The sequence below is a fragment of the Chaetodon auriga genome, chromosome 14 (genome assembly GCF_051107435.1).
Source record: "Chaetodon auriga isolate fChaAug3 chromosome 14, fChaAug3.hap1, whole genome shotgun sequence".
In the NCBI taxonomy this organism is placed as follows: domain Eukaryota; kingdom Metazoa; phylum Chordata; class Actinopteri; order Chaetodontiformes; family Chaetodontidae; genus Chaetodon; species Chaetodon auriga.
In genome coordinates this window covers 20,570,859-20,585,107 of record NC_135087.1, presented here as the reverse complement: position 1 = coordinate 20,585,107, position 14,249 = coordinate 20,570,859, and the positions used below count along the sequence as shown (strand labels likewise).

The following is a 14,249-nucleotide window of genomic DNA, read 5'->3' as shown; positions in this document are numbered from 1 at the left end:
GGGGGTGTTTAAAAATCTGTTTCAACCAAAGCAGAGCTGGTGATTGCTGAAATTTGGAAAGACAAATTGAGAAGGTGTGTGGTTGTTTTTTTGGTTTCATAAGGAATTTGTTCTAAGAATATTTACATTTTGTGAGTTTACTTCAATAATTAGCCTTAAAAAAGCTAAGAGAGCTTGCACACGTCTCCCGGCTGAAACTACAGGACTGAAATCTCCTCCAGCCCATCGTCCAGATAGTCTCGACCCCTTTCACATGTTGCCATGTAACTCCCCAACCGTGTTGCAGACTCTTAAACCTCACATCTAAACATTCCTCGAGTCTAGCTACATCCTAACAAAGGTCACAACCATTTCTGCCTAGACAGAGTTTTAGCTAATTTTGCAAAATGAGCAAATCCGACTTCCTCAAACTAGTCATAGGTGGTTTCTTCCCCCAAGCAGGGCCGCATGGCACCAAACCCCAATGACAGCTGAACAAAACTCCATACAAATAAATTCAGCATGTCATATCGATCCCAAACTTCAGGCTGCAAATACTTATTATTATTTAGGCCTGCACATTGACAGGCTACTTTCTTCTTTTGTAAACCCTCTGAAACGAGTAAACATCAGCTCAAAGGACTTTTTGAGTCTGCAACTCATCAGCCACAAAAACCTGAATTGAGAAATAGCAACTGATGGTATCTTTTCAGGACGTGCGTGCACACACAGGCCTATCGCCATCATTCCAGTAACACTTAGCTGAAATCATTCTAAACCACGATTCCAACCACTTAACAACATTTAGTGATGTTACCCACTGGACGTTTTAGGAGGCCCGCTCATCAGGGAGAGCCTCTGATGTGGGGACTTGAATCAGAAGTGAGAGACCCTTCCAGGAAAGGTTCAGTGGCTCCAACTGCAACATGTTTACTGGTATTGTTTCAATGATTGCGCATGACCATAGTACGAAAAATATTCATCTTGTTTTTGTACTTTCCTGTGGGTGCTTTTGGTCTTACTGCTCGCTTAGTAACTGCAATGACAAAACATTCCTATGGTAACATTTATATGGTATTTTCACTGACAGCCCTCTTTGTAGTCAGCTGAAGTCCTTGTCAGAATATTTCATTTAGGCTATTTGCAGAGATCTGGTTCCATTTCTAAAAAGGTGCGCTGAACATGTGTGTTAAATAACATGTTGATTTCACATTTCCACTGGAGTTGGTGACTTGCCGTTGACCTGAAACCACCTGTCATTTACAAAATCAGCCTACTGTGAGACATAAGTGGATCTCTAATCAAGAGTGGACCGAAAAATAAACTTAATTCAGCACTGATGCATGTCTTTTTTCGACGTGCGGACCCATTGCTCCAGACAATGAATCAATTAACCCGAGCACAGTGGGTAACCTGCAAAGTCAAACGCTGTCAGAGGACATAGAACAAAACAAAAGGATGAAAAAAAAAAAATGGAATCAAAATTGATTAAATTGCTCAATCAGCCTGGCTTCACTTCTCACTGCTCCTTAATTTGTGCTTGGTGTTGATTAATTTAAGAATATATTGATACATGCAGACTAACAGCCAAGTCTGATTTTAAGACTGTGAAGAGCCTTCGCTGACCTCGAGTTCTAGATCCATGACTACTACTACTTTGGGACTTATTAAGGCAAAGCGATGCTTGCCAATAGTTTCTCACCCACATTTTTCTCAAAAGCCAACAATAACAACAAATCATCAACGCAAGACTCGATAAATATCAGAGGCTGCTTTCAGACTGGTGTGATTCATTTGAGAAGGACTCATTTACTTACATTTCAGGGTTTCTCCAGCATAGGGGATGTGAAGCTTGAAGCGATCACAGCAGGGACCAGGGGTCAGAGATGTACATCTGAACAACAGACAAGAAGACATCTGTGAGCCTGAGCACATCAAACAGTGAGCATCAGAAATAATCTGTAATCTGTACATAATTCAATCAACTTTACATGGTTTAATGAGGACAAACAGGGAAATCAGTTTGACAACAGACTAGTGTTAATCTCCTTCAACTCGTTACTCGTCTCCCACTGTGCTGTGTGTGTGTGTGTGTGTGTGTGTGATGGATCAAATGACAATATCTATGACGTTGGAGAAATATACATTAGAAAATATCTCTGATCACCTTTCTTGAAATTCTGTTGCATTGCTGGCGTCAAGCTTGAACTAAAATGACTTTGGATAAGTCTAATAACACATTTGGCTGTTTAAATATTTCACTTTCGTATATTCTTACATGAATTCAGCAACGATGCCATAGTATTGGCAGTGATTAAGCGTTTTGAATTTGCTGCAACCATAACAAACGGGAAAACAACAAAAACACAATTGGAGTCTATGACCAAAGGCCATGTCATTAACCGAAACTATCATCCATGCTGATACATTGAGGATCAGTAAGGTTTTCAGTCACGGAAATTCTCAAATGCTAACTTGCAATGGCAGAAAATACCTTCAACCAGCCACTAATCCCACTTCACAACTCTACTATAGTTCTGACTGGTCCCATTCTAATTATGACTCATGATGAACGTGTAGATATGAATGTATGCATGTATGTGAATATATAGCTCTGTTTGCCCTACATTCCAGAAATCTTGATATCATTTGAATGCAGCATCACGGCAGCGCAAGAGAGACTGAATGGACAGTGTGTCCATCCATAAACAACTTGTGGTCCTGTCCACTCCTCACCCAGTTTTGAGGTCTGTGACACGGAGACAGTTAGTGGAGTCCAATCCCACACGGCCGTTCCGCACAACGCTGCACAGCAAGGGCCGCAACTCAGGTGAGATCCGGTGCAATGCGACCTCAGGGGACATCTTGTTCATTTTAAGCACTCTATGGAGACACGGCGACACTTTAAGGAAACGCTTTCACGCAATTTATCAAAACTGTAGTTTGCAGAAAGAAAAACGTGGACTTGCACTGAAGTTTCAAAGGAACTAACATTACGTAGGTGGCACGATCATTTTTAGCTGTCACTTCCTGGTGTCGTGGAATTTTTGGTATCCACGTTAGAATCAGTTTCTTAAGATAAGATTTTAGCTTTGTGGCACAAGGCTTTCGGAGAAACACGTTTCAATGAGAAGAATAGGTAGCATGATAAAGTATATTTTATACACCTCATTATTCCTGGAAGTTACATGATGATAAAACCATGCAAGGCCAACAGGTGTCATGGGGACATAATGCATCTGTAACACTGCTTGTCCCCCGTCTCTCATTGCAATCTGCGAATGTAGACTGGCCACAATGCATGGGAAACACATTGCCCTACTAAGCCGATGTCCTACACTTTGGTTAGTATCAACTGTTACATTCAGTGGTTTGGAGGGAGTAAGTTTGTACGGCCTAATTTGTGTCAGGATGTAACTTGCTGTAAATACGCGTAAACTTGGTACCGTTAGCCATTGTTAGCTTACCACAGAATGGAGCGTCAAATTTTTACATTTCGAATGATTAGCTGACACGAAAATAAGCTGTTCATTATTGTCGATTTAAATACAACTTGCGGTGTGAGTAAGAGTACCTGAAAGAGCTGAAAGTCCGATAATTTAAGCATTAAAGCCAATGTTTACTTCTTTCTCTCAAAATTTCCGGTACATGTTGTTTGGGTCCTGTAACTAGCCCGGCACTTAGCTGTCTGTAACAATGCCTGTTGAGACAACGAATGTTTTCACTCCGAGAGCCATACTTCTCAGTGATATATTACGCATCAGACATGTTTTGTTTGACATGACTAATCTTAGACGATTTGAAGCGACATTGAGTGCGTATGTACTGATTTAATGACAACAGTGGTTCTGGCAATTGCTATCGGTGCTGCGCATGATCTGTTTGCAGACTCACCGTAGCTACGGGACACGCCTACTACACATTACGCCGTGCGAAACGGTTAGGTTCCGACACTAAATCTGCTTGGTTAGATTTAGGAAAAGATCTCAAGGGGTGTGCCTTGTAGTGAAGTAGGTGTGTAATTCAGTAAAGCGGGTGTGTTGTGTAGTTTGCGAAGCTGCAGACAGACCTTGGTCAACCTAGAAGTTATAACCGTTCCTCAACCAATAACGTTGGAGGGCCGCATTTTTGCGCATGCGTAGAACAAACCGGATTTCCGGTACTGATCGGGTAGTGACAAGTTGTACACTCAGCATACTTGATTGCAAGGTAATTATTGTGTTGCACTTCTCATCAACATTTTGTTTGAACACACTTTTTGGACTTCAGTGTTCGCCCACTTAAGCTGGCTCATATTTCTTTTGGGTTTGAGTTTTGACATTGAGTTGGCATGTTTGACTACACAAGCAACTGCTTTAAAGTTAGCTTAATATTTCCATTTTGTTACATTGTGACGTTTATTTGACAGCTGTAACATTAGTTACATTAAGTGTTTGTACAATAATCATTCATATATAGAACATAATGTCCAGTAAACCAATATCTCATGATGTCACGCTTAAATTTACACTCCATTCCTTTATGCAGTAGTAAGACCAGCTATTAACGTAACACTGGAATATGTCATATAGATAAATACATCAGCAATTTAACACTCATCATTATACATACTGAATATTTGTTTTATTTATTATACGTTGGGTGGTAACATTACTTAACGACCCACTTAAGTACATAAATGAGGAAGTACTATCTTATGTACTTCAATTACTTATGTAGGTATATAGTTATACCAATATACATATATACAACGACATACTCTTATATTCATAAAAGTCCAACATATGTAAACTCTGCTGAACTCAATAACTTTTTCCTTTAACCCTCCTTCAAAATGACAAAACATATGGCTGATTTGAGCTGTTTGGGTGGCTGTTTGGCCTTTATTCTCCTGGATTGATCATAGCCAATCGAAAAAAGCACCTCACAGCCAGAAAAACAGGCAAGGTGTGATGGGAAATGACACCTGAAATGTGTTTGTCTTGTACAAATAGATCAAATCTAACTTGGGAAATTGAAATGAGGAATGGGGACAGAGGTGTGGCAATTATATCAGTATATGCAGCCAGTCCAGTGGAATTTCTACAAGAGAGCAGTAGTTCTGATTCACAACTGGGAAATTCCACCTTAAGAGTGTAATTCACAATAACTAAGAACAATTAATACTCATTAGAAAACAAATGTATTTACTTGTTAAGTCACTCTATTGTGTCAAATGAAAAACCGTGAACCTTGAAACAGCAACAGTAAAACATGTTTAGTTGGTTATCGTCTAACTATCACTGGTGTGATTCATTCCGTGACATGAGGCGTTGTCTTATTAGTTCACCATTGAGCTAATCTTCCGAGTAGTCTTGAATTACTGGTAAAAAAAAAAAAGGCAAGGGGTGAGAATAAAAGAAGTATTTTGGTGATTATAGTCTTATAAAGCTCCTGAAATGCATTTTTAAACATAAATGGTTGTATCATTGTAATAACAATCATTATCCTGTTAAGTCTTGAGTACCTAACCACACATAGGCAGAATATGTAATCTTACAAGTCTTTTTTTTTTAAATGGATCCAACAACGTTTTCTTTTGGACTTTGCTTATGGCTCAGTCTAAATTGTTAAACCCACTGTGTGTTTGCATTTAGACCAAATTGTTTAAACATACGGCTGCTGTCTGTTGAGAGTGTGCTTTGTTCAAAGTCCCAAAAACGTGCGTGTCAACTCTAATCATCTCTAAATCACCTCGTCATTCACTCATTATGCACATATTGTTTTTCTTGGGCTTTAGTGGAACCTTTTGTTAAGCTACATTATGAGTAATGGTTGAACACCTTTTCTGTTGAGATGTGTCTGCAAACACTTCTTCAGGTTGGTCAGCTATTATGTGATAATTCACCCTCAAATTTATCCAGAGAGGGAGAAGTTTAAGAGGCTGTCTTGCTGTTTCAAGTGGTCGGACAATGCAGATCTAAGATTTTCCTGCAGCGGAGAGAGGTGGACGGTTCTAGGCTAGCTTTTCATGCCTGCTGAGGAAAGACAATATACTGTGAGATGGGGGAGAGAGAACTGAGCCATCCTGCAGCCAGTGGCCAGGCTTTCCAAGTCTTCCTCTGCCTAGGCAGAGATTTGAAGAGATTAACACACTAGCATTAGCTCTGATACAAGCCGAGGATTGAATTAATTATAGACTTTTACTGGGCTGTGGTGCATTCACGTGGTGTTGTATTGAAATACCTCCACCCCCCTACTCCACCCGCAATAAGATTGGAACCTGTCCAACTCAGCCAGCGATGAATGCTCTATTTTTGCATTCTCTCCTTGTTTCAGTCAAGCTCATGCTAATGTGGGGAGATAAATAATATCTAGTGATTTTTTGTTTGGAGGCTGTCAGGGAACTAGTTTACATATGTTGCCTGATATGCCCCCAAGGAGCCCGCTAGGCTTCCTGTTTTGTCCTCGTTCATGAATAGGTTTTACTGGAGCGGCTGGACGGTTGTAAAGAAATCCAGAAATCTCCCCAGTCATTAAAATGTAATTTAAATGAATAATCGCAAAGACATTTCATGTCCACAAACGAGTGTTGTTGCTTTAAAAATAACACAAATGTATGTCTCAATCAGATCATGGCTGAAGAGGGTTTTGATGTGATGGTGGTTGGCTCCTGCATGACTGACCTAGTGAGGTGAGTAAATTTTGCACTTGCTTAAGTTTGTCTGCGAAATGGTTGTGTCAGCACTCTCCGCGTGCTTCCTGAAATGACCATCTATCAACCTTACATGTTCTGAGAAGGCCGAGTGCAAAGTCTCTTGCTAAATCTGGGCACAGGAAACTCCTCTGCTTCCTCAGGTGGGCCCAGCAGGAAGCAGCACATTGGGAAATATTCATGACCATTTTAGGGCATGTATTTTAAAAAATGTAGAGTTTCTAAATCTGTGGGTCAGAATCCATTTAGATGCTGTTTCTAAGACAATTTTTTATATATACTGACACAGACTCAATTGAAAACTGTACAAAATCAATATATTTAATGTTTGACCTCATCAGCTTCAGTGATTTTTCTAAATATATGCTTCTTTTGGATTTAATGCAGCAACATGTTTCAAACAAGTTGGGACAGAAACAATTAAAGACTGGGAAAGTTGTGGAATGCTCCAAAAACACCTGTTTGGAACATTCCACAGGTAAACAGGTTCATTGGTAACAGGTGGTGGTATCATGATTGGGTCTGAAAGGGACATCCCGGAAAGGCTCAGGCTACATTGGCAAATAGTCCAACAGTTTAAGAACAACGTTTCTCAATGCAAAGTTACAAGGAATTTAGGGATCTCTGCACTTAAGGGACAAGGCTGAAAACCAGCATTGATCGCCTGTGACCTTCGATCAGCAGCAGCACTGCATTCCAAACTGACATGATCACTACATGGGCTCAGTAACACTTCAGAAAACTGTTCGTCACTGCATCAGGTTAAGATTCTATCCCGCAAAGCAAAAAAGATTTATCAACAAAATCCAGAGACGCCACCTACTTCTCTGGACCTTTTTACCCAGTGGTTCTCCAACCTGGGTTTCAAGACCCCCAAAGGGTCTCCAAATTATTTAAGGCTTTAAAAAAATACAATATGTCTGTTTTACACAAGGTTATTTTTACTTGGAATGGAACAATGTATTCATCTGCTCTAGCATAAGCTGTAGTCATTAGCATGTCCAGCTCACGTATTACTTACAGTAGCTGAGTGTTACGTACTTACTTATGCATGGCAAAATTGTCAGGTGTGGCTAGAAATGATAATCCTACTTGGGTGTACCTCTGTCAGAAATTAAGGACCCATTGTTTCAGAAATTCCTCAGAATCTGCCACCGTCATCATTGTAAACTGCATTATGTCTTGCATTAGAGTGGAAAGCTCGTCAGGCATATTGACAATAACTTATGGGGTGTAGCTGAGGAAACGGTCAATTGTCTCTGTTTAAAACATGTTTCCCTTTATTATTATTAACCGCCACAACCACCGTTTTCCTTCAGGGATTTTATTTTGACATGCGAGCTTGTGGAAAATATGGCATAAGGGCTGATGGGTGTTTTCCATCATGACTTGAAATGGACTGCACAGTCCTGTCTACACAAGAATAGGGGAAGTGGTCTAAACTTAGATAATGCCTCTGCCTTTTCAGTGCTTGTGCTAAAAGCCCAAAATGTTGTAGAGAACATCCCTGGTCTAAGAGTGTTTGGTCCAGCAGCTTTCAGGCCATTAGGCAACAACAGTGAGCAGACTTCCGGTTAAATAGAGAGACATCTGTCCATCTTTCTACCATCAAGGTTTCTAACATTTCCTGCCGGAAGAACAGATCGTTCTTCAGCTGCTGTTCTTAGATATCATTGATTCACCGCTCCAGCAGGTTGACAGACGATGCAGGTGTGACCATGCCATGCTAAATCCAACTCAGGTTTCAAAGACTCCAAGTGTGCAGATGATCTGGTATAATTACTGCTTGCTAAAATGTCAGTGTTGCATCATCCTCATACGTGGTGAGATTTGTTGAGCCAAGTAGGATCCATTCCCACAAATCGTTAGTCATCAACTCCAGCACAATGGGTTAGTTGAAAACAATTTGTCACCCTCATTTACCATAACCTTTGTGAGGAATGACACAATCTCAAAAGATGCATAAAGCGAACGCAGTAAAATGTCTTCATGGTTTCCAGCCAACTAAGTGACTTCCTGTCAGCGCGAAGAAGCATGTTGTGTGAGCTTGTGCAGCAGTCTTGTCGTACAGCTTGTATTATATTTTTATGTGAAACCCTGGGAAGAATAACTGTCACCTGGCTGCCAGCGAATGGAGAGCTGAATAAACAGCCACAATCTGTGCTAGTGGGAGAAAAGTTTCATGGCATTCAGTGCACACTCCAGTTCAAGTTGTCACATTTGAGTTGTCACCCACAAGTCTCCACTTATCAAAAACATATGCCTTCTCCTACTGGGGGTTTTTTTTTTTTGGGCAAGTATTTATTTTGTTGCTCATTAGCAATTCAACCAGTGACTTTGTACTTTGAAGGGCAGGAGTTGTCAATTAAAACCCTAATAAGCTAACGGGAAATGGCCTGTTTTTGGCGAGAGTGTGTGTGTGTGTGTGTGGGGTTGGGGCTTTTTGGATGGAGGTCAGAATGTGGATAGGGGAGGGTAGTTGGAATACATTCGCAACCCTTCAAAGTGATATGCATGGCTTTGAAGTTAGAAATCCAGTTGTCTTGAACAGCCAGTGTTTGGGTGGCAGTACAATTAACTGACAGACAGCGGAGCCACACACACACACACACACACACACACACGCACTCATATACACTCAAGCTTGACTCTCTCCGCTTCTGTACTGCCATACACAGATCTGTTCTGTTCTAAATGTATCAGTTGGGCTGTAGAGCATACTATGCTCCTCTTAGGAGAAGGTTATGTTTAATTGTCTATATATGCAGTGCACAAAGAGGAGGAGCCGAGCCTGTCAGGCTTTTAACCCGTTGTCAAAGCCATACAGTGCCCCCTACTGCCACAGCTCACTGAGAGGAGACTCTTTCCGTCTGCTCACTGAAACCCGTGTGTCCCAAATTACAGAGCGGGACCGAGATGTACCACAGGATTCTTTCTATCAAAGCACGGTAAACAGACCTTTATCTAATGTTTTTATGAGGGTGAATCTCAAGCCCAGAAATTTCAGCCCCAGCTGTAAGTGTGCTATTAAACACTCAGTGAATAAATCTGAATGAATCTGCAACAATTTTGACCCCAATCAAAGTTTAAGCATTTTTTAAGCAAGAAAATGCAAACATTTACTGGTTCCAGCTTCTCAGATGTCAATATTTTTTGGTTTTCTTACTCTTGCCTGATAGTGAACTCTCCATCTTTGAATTCTGGACTGTGAGCAGACAAAGCAAAGACACTTGAACACATCACCATGGGCTCTGGACACTTGATACTCTCCTGAGATTTTATAGCTTTGACACAATGTGTTAATACAGCGACCTGTTTGCCCTATGACCGGTTTTAATGAAGGAATGGCTATCTGAAATTCTCTCATCACATCACACACTGCATGTCCATGATGTTTGAGCATTTCTGACGATTTTCCCTACTTAGGTTGTTTCAATTGGATATCTTTAGAGGCCTGAAAAGGTAAAGCTGTTCGGCAGCAAAGATTAGAGAAAAGAACCAACAAAATGACAATATTTTGTGGAGCAAACAGTCTCTCCAACCTCTCTGGTTCTCATTTTCACTTCATTGATGTGCTGTGTTTTCTTCTGAATTTCTTCACAACTCATTACTTTTAGATTATTCACCATTGTTTTACGTGTTTCTATACCATTGGCCGTGTCACAGATCTGTTTAGCAACCTTTTATGTGAAGGTAAAAAAAACATGAAGCAAAGCTGTGCTGTTTCTATAAGCGCCGACCAATTCAGACACTGAATAGGGTGATAAGTGGCTTATTATATCCACTGATATAGGCCGTTTCTGACCACTGAGTGAATAATAGCAACATGCACGTGGCTCCAACAAATGGTCTGACCACACAAAAATAAACGCCCACACTCTACTCCGACACTGCACCTCTTGTTAGAAAAGCAGCTCACAGTGTCCATGTGAGGGATGCTGTCTTTGCTCAGTCTGGTCTTTGTTAAGTCCCTTCACCTTGTCCTGATTTACTGGAGCCTCAGCTAAAGGGACCTTCGTGGACAAGGAAAAATGATAAAACATGATATTATAAGAACAATAATGTCTCGTCAGTGATGCATGGGCTGGAAATCGTCTTGTCTGAGGCACAATATGCGCGAAGGTTATCACGCTGTAGTTAAAATGGCCTCTGTGTTTAGTACAACCGTTTAGTACCCATACTTCTTCATACCCACGTTCAGTCGGTCTGTAAAATTTTGATTTGTAGAAGTGAAAGCTTGAGGCTTGAGCTCCCTCTGTGTCTTATTTTGCATAAGTTCTCTTAGGAGGTTGTGTGTGGAACTGGAAAGACAAGCTCTAGTTCAAACTTTGGAAAACAGCATTTCAATTTGTTTTTGTCCAAGTCTACTTCCCCCTGTTGCTCACCAACAGCTGAGGAATGACTTTAATAGAGACGGAGGAGAGGGAAATGAGAGCCAGCCTCAAAGCAAACACTTCACGTCACTGAACACCTGCTTTTGGCCTTTTTAGTTCCATGGGAGAAAACGCACTGAGGTTGCACTTTAGCACATAAGTGCCCTGTTTGTTTGGTGCACTCACCACAGACAACAATAGCCAAGTGTCTCTCCGGGCATGAGGAGGCGTGGGTGGGTTTATTTAAGAATTTGGAAATCTGTTTATATTACCTGTCAGTTATCTGTCTTCAGGTGGCTGCTGGCCAAATGTTATGTTGACAGTGCTACAAAGGTTGTAGCAATTATTTATCACAATTTTAGGAACATCTCAATAAATGCCATGAACACTTAAATGTTAAGATCAAATATGAGACATGAGAAATCAGTTGCCTGGGCATTTTTATGAAATAGGAAGCCAGAACATTGATTAGTGACAGGTGTATGAAGACACAGATCAGTGATTCTTACACAGTCTCCGCACTTGACAAAAAGCCTTTCAGTTAGACATATTTTCATCTAACTTGAGGCTGGAAAGTGAATAAGCGTATTCCCAAAGTGTCCTCTTCCCTTCCAAGCCACACTGGCATATTTAACCTCTGAGCCACTAGGAGTCCCTACTTGTAAGACAGAAGACATAGATGCGTCTGTAATGGCCCAGTGATGGTCCATTTCAGGGAGACCTAACACCAACTAAACAAATGGTTCAGAACATAAAGGTAGGACCTTGATGAGAAGATCAATAGCTTTCTCATATCCATACACTCAATTAGGAACCACTAGCAGCAGCCAATTACCTTAACTTAACACAAAGACACAAGGAAAGAGCTAGCCTAGCTGACAAAGTCTGCCTATAGGCACCTCTAAAAGGCACTAACTAATGTGATAAATCTAATTTTTTAATCTGTACAAAAACCTAGGTGTTTTAATGAAGTGTTGTCGTTCTATAGGTGGTTATTTTCTGGTTTCTGGTCTTCCTGGATGTTTGACCGTGAGCCTGACAACCCCACAGTGACAGATTAAACAAACATGTTAGCAGTGAGCTTGTAACATGCTGGTGTTGCTGCATGCTGGAGCCAGGCTAGCTGTTTCACCCTGGCTCCAGTCTTTATGCTATGCTAAGCTAACTAGCTACTGCGGGTGTAGTCTAGTCTATCATAGTAGACAGCTTGTGAGGGAAGTGTTTTTGTAATATTTTTGCTCTATTTTCTGATATTTGATATTCTGTTTTCAGATACGTGTATTATTGTTGTCCTTTTTTGCCCTCAGGGTTTTAACAGGTTTTTAGCCCACCTGCTCTGGTCTATCAGCTTTTTGATATATACTGTATATGGAAGTAGTGAATATCATACGTCTCTTAATTGTCTTCTGTTAAGTATGGTGTGCCACAGAGGCTAGTTTTGGGACCATTTTTGTTTTCTTTATACATGCTTCCTCATTTTTATGCTGACGATACACCAGAAACCAGGATTGCTGAGTTCAGTGCGGTTAATGTCTGCCTTTGTGATTGAAAATTGGATGTCAAAACATTTTCTTCGGCTGAACTCAAACAAACAGTCATTGATCCCATCACATGGCAAATCAAATTATGTCATCTGCATGCTACAGGACATATGAAGCCTGTTGCGAAGAATCCTGGCATGTGGTTTGCCAGTAAATTAACTTTTGGGCAACACACCTCAAAGATTGTGCAATCATGTTTTTATCATAGAAATCTTCAAAATTTTCAAAAAAGAAAAAAAAGAAAAACCTTTTCTTTAAAATCCATTAATCTGCTCCAGACTGTACAGAACTCAGCCGCCAAACTTTTCATTTACCTGTTCGTTGGTAACAGGTGATGGCATCACGATTGCGTATGAAAGGGGTAACCTCCAACGGCTCACTTTGCGAAACACTTGATTATATAAAAGATTTTCCTCATGGGCTCGGGAACGCTTCATAAAACCATTGTCAGTAAACACATTTCATTTGCAGATGATTGCATTCTGTTTTTATTTTGTTTACACAGTAACCCGACTCTTTTGGAAGCAGGCTTGTAAAACATGAGGTTTTTATGCCTTTGTGAAGCACTTTGTGATGTGGATTTTGAAAAGTGCTCTACGCATTAAGATTATTATGTTATTGTTCTTACAGAAAAGAACAAAATAGACACTATTAATATTAAATAAATGTGTAGACTGGAGTCAGTGTACGAGCTCTACTTCTTTTCACACAGCAGTGACCCAGGTGGGAAATATTTACTAAGACAGCTGTACCAAGCAGAATAGGTAATGTGTGTCGGGGGGAGGTGTGTGTGCGTGTGTATTTACATGTGTTCGTACTTTGTTCCGTTTGCTTCTCACCGCATTTCAGCCTCACTGACCCTACATCCTGTTATAGCTTTGGGAATTTCAGTGTTTTCACACGCCGGTGCAAAAACAGCAGCATTTATGACAACCTCCAGTGTTTGCCACCAGCGTCCCACTTACTGGAAATCCTGGGATTGAGTGAACTTACTGTAATAGCACACCTGCCACAAACACACACACACGCGCACACACACACACACTCACACACACACACAGTGTAAAAAAAGAGCAACAACAGCATGCATGAAAAACAAGTTTATGACAACATTTCACCATCCGCAAACTCTTTGGCACTGGCCAGCACTGGCCCACAGCCAGACCACAGTGTCCTGATGTACAGTATGAAGCTGTCTGTTGTCTCTCCCCCATGTTACTCACCACCCGTTCCGGCACTGTGATTGGACGAACCAACCAACAGACAGCTTCTCCTGAGGGCACCCACCTGTGGCATGTTAACCTTGAGGGGAGGGGTGGAACTTTACCCAACCCTGATGAGTCAGGCATTACTGGTGCGGCCAATGTCAAGTTGAGACATCTATGGGTTTTGCTGCTTGCATCATTTGCAGATTTGGAGAGACTTGCGTGGGCACATCCGACTGAATGTCTAGGTTAAATATCTGGAGTGCGTTTTAGAGTGATGAAGCAACTGTAAACTCCATGTTCTGTGTGTGTTTTTATTATTGCTGTTACATGGAAAAGAGAAAATGGGGAAAAAGACTGAAAGAAAAAAGTTTCCTATGCACCCATTCATTCTGGCAAGTTTGTTGTTGGCCTTTTGTGTGAGAGACCTTCACAAGACCAAATGATATAATCCTTA

At 40.9% G+C, this 14,249-nt stretch overlaps 2 protein-coding genes across 7 annotated transcripts in view; one reads left to right on the top strand and one right to left on the bottom strand.

The window, feature by feature from the left end:
• babam2 (BRISC and BRCA1 A complex member 2) overlaps window positions 1-3,669 on the bottom strand; it is a 70,912-nt gene extending 67,243 nt beyond the window's left edge. The window contains exons 1-3 of one of the 2 annotated variants that reach the window (XM_076749315.1): window positions 3,554-3,669; window positions 2,716-2,862; window positions 1,797-1,873 (exon numbers count right to left, since the gene is read on the bottom strand). In XM_076749315.1, the coding sequence (XP_076605430.1) occupies window positions 1,797-1,873; window positions 2,716-2,852 (214 nt within the window). In that variant the 5' untranslated portion in view covers window positions 2,853-2,862; window positions 3,554-3,669. Of the gene's footprint in view, window positions 1-1,796; window positions 1,874-2,715; window positions 2,863-3,146; window positions 3,204-3,553 lie in introns of those variants that run through there. The other variant, XM_076749314.1, reaches the window with a different exon arrangement.
• rbks (ribokinase) overlaps window positions 3,100-14,249 on the top strand; it is a 34,888-nt gene continuing 23,738 nt past the window's right edge. For 2 of the 5 annotated variants that reach the window (XM_076749318.1, XM_076749317.1), the window contains exons 1-2: window positions 3,925-4,188; window positions 6,591-6,652. In XM_076749318.1, the coding sequence (XP_076605433.1) occupies window positions 4,114-4,188; window positions 6,591-6,652 (137 nt within the window). In that variant the 5' untranslated portion in view covers window positions 3,925-4,113. Of the gene's footprint in view, window positions 3,119-3,254; window positions 3,324-3,924; window positions 4,189-6,249; window positions 6,502-6,590; window positions 6,653-14,249 lie in introns of those variants that run through there. The other 3 variants (XM_076749321.1, XM_076749319.1, XM_076749320.1) reach the window with 3 other exon arrangements.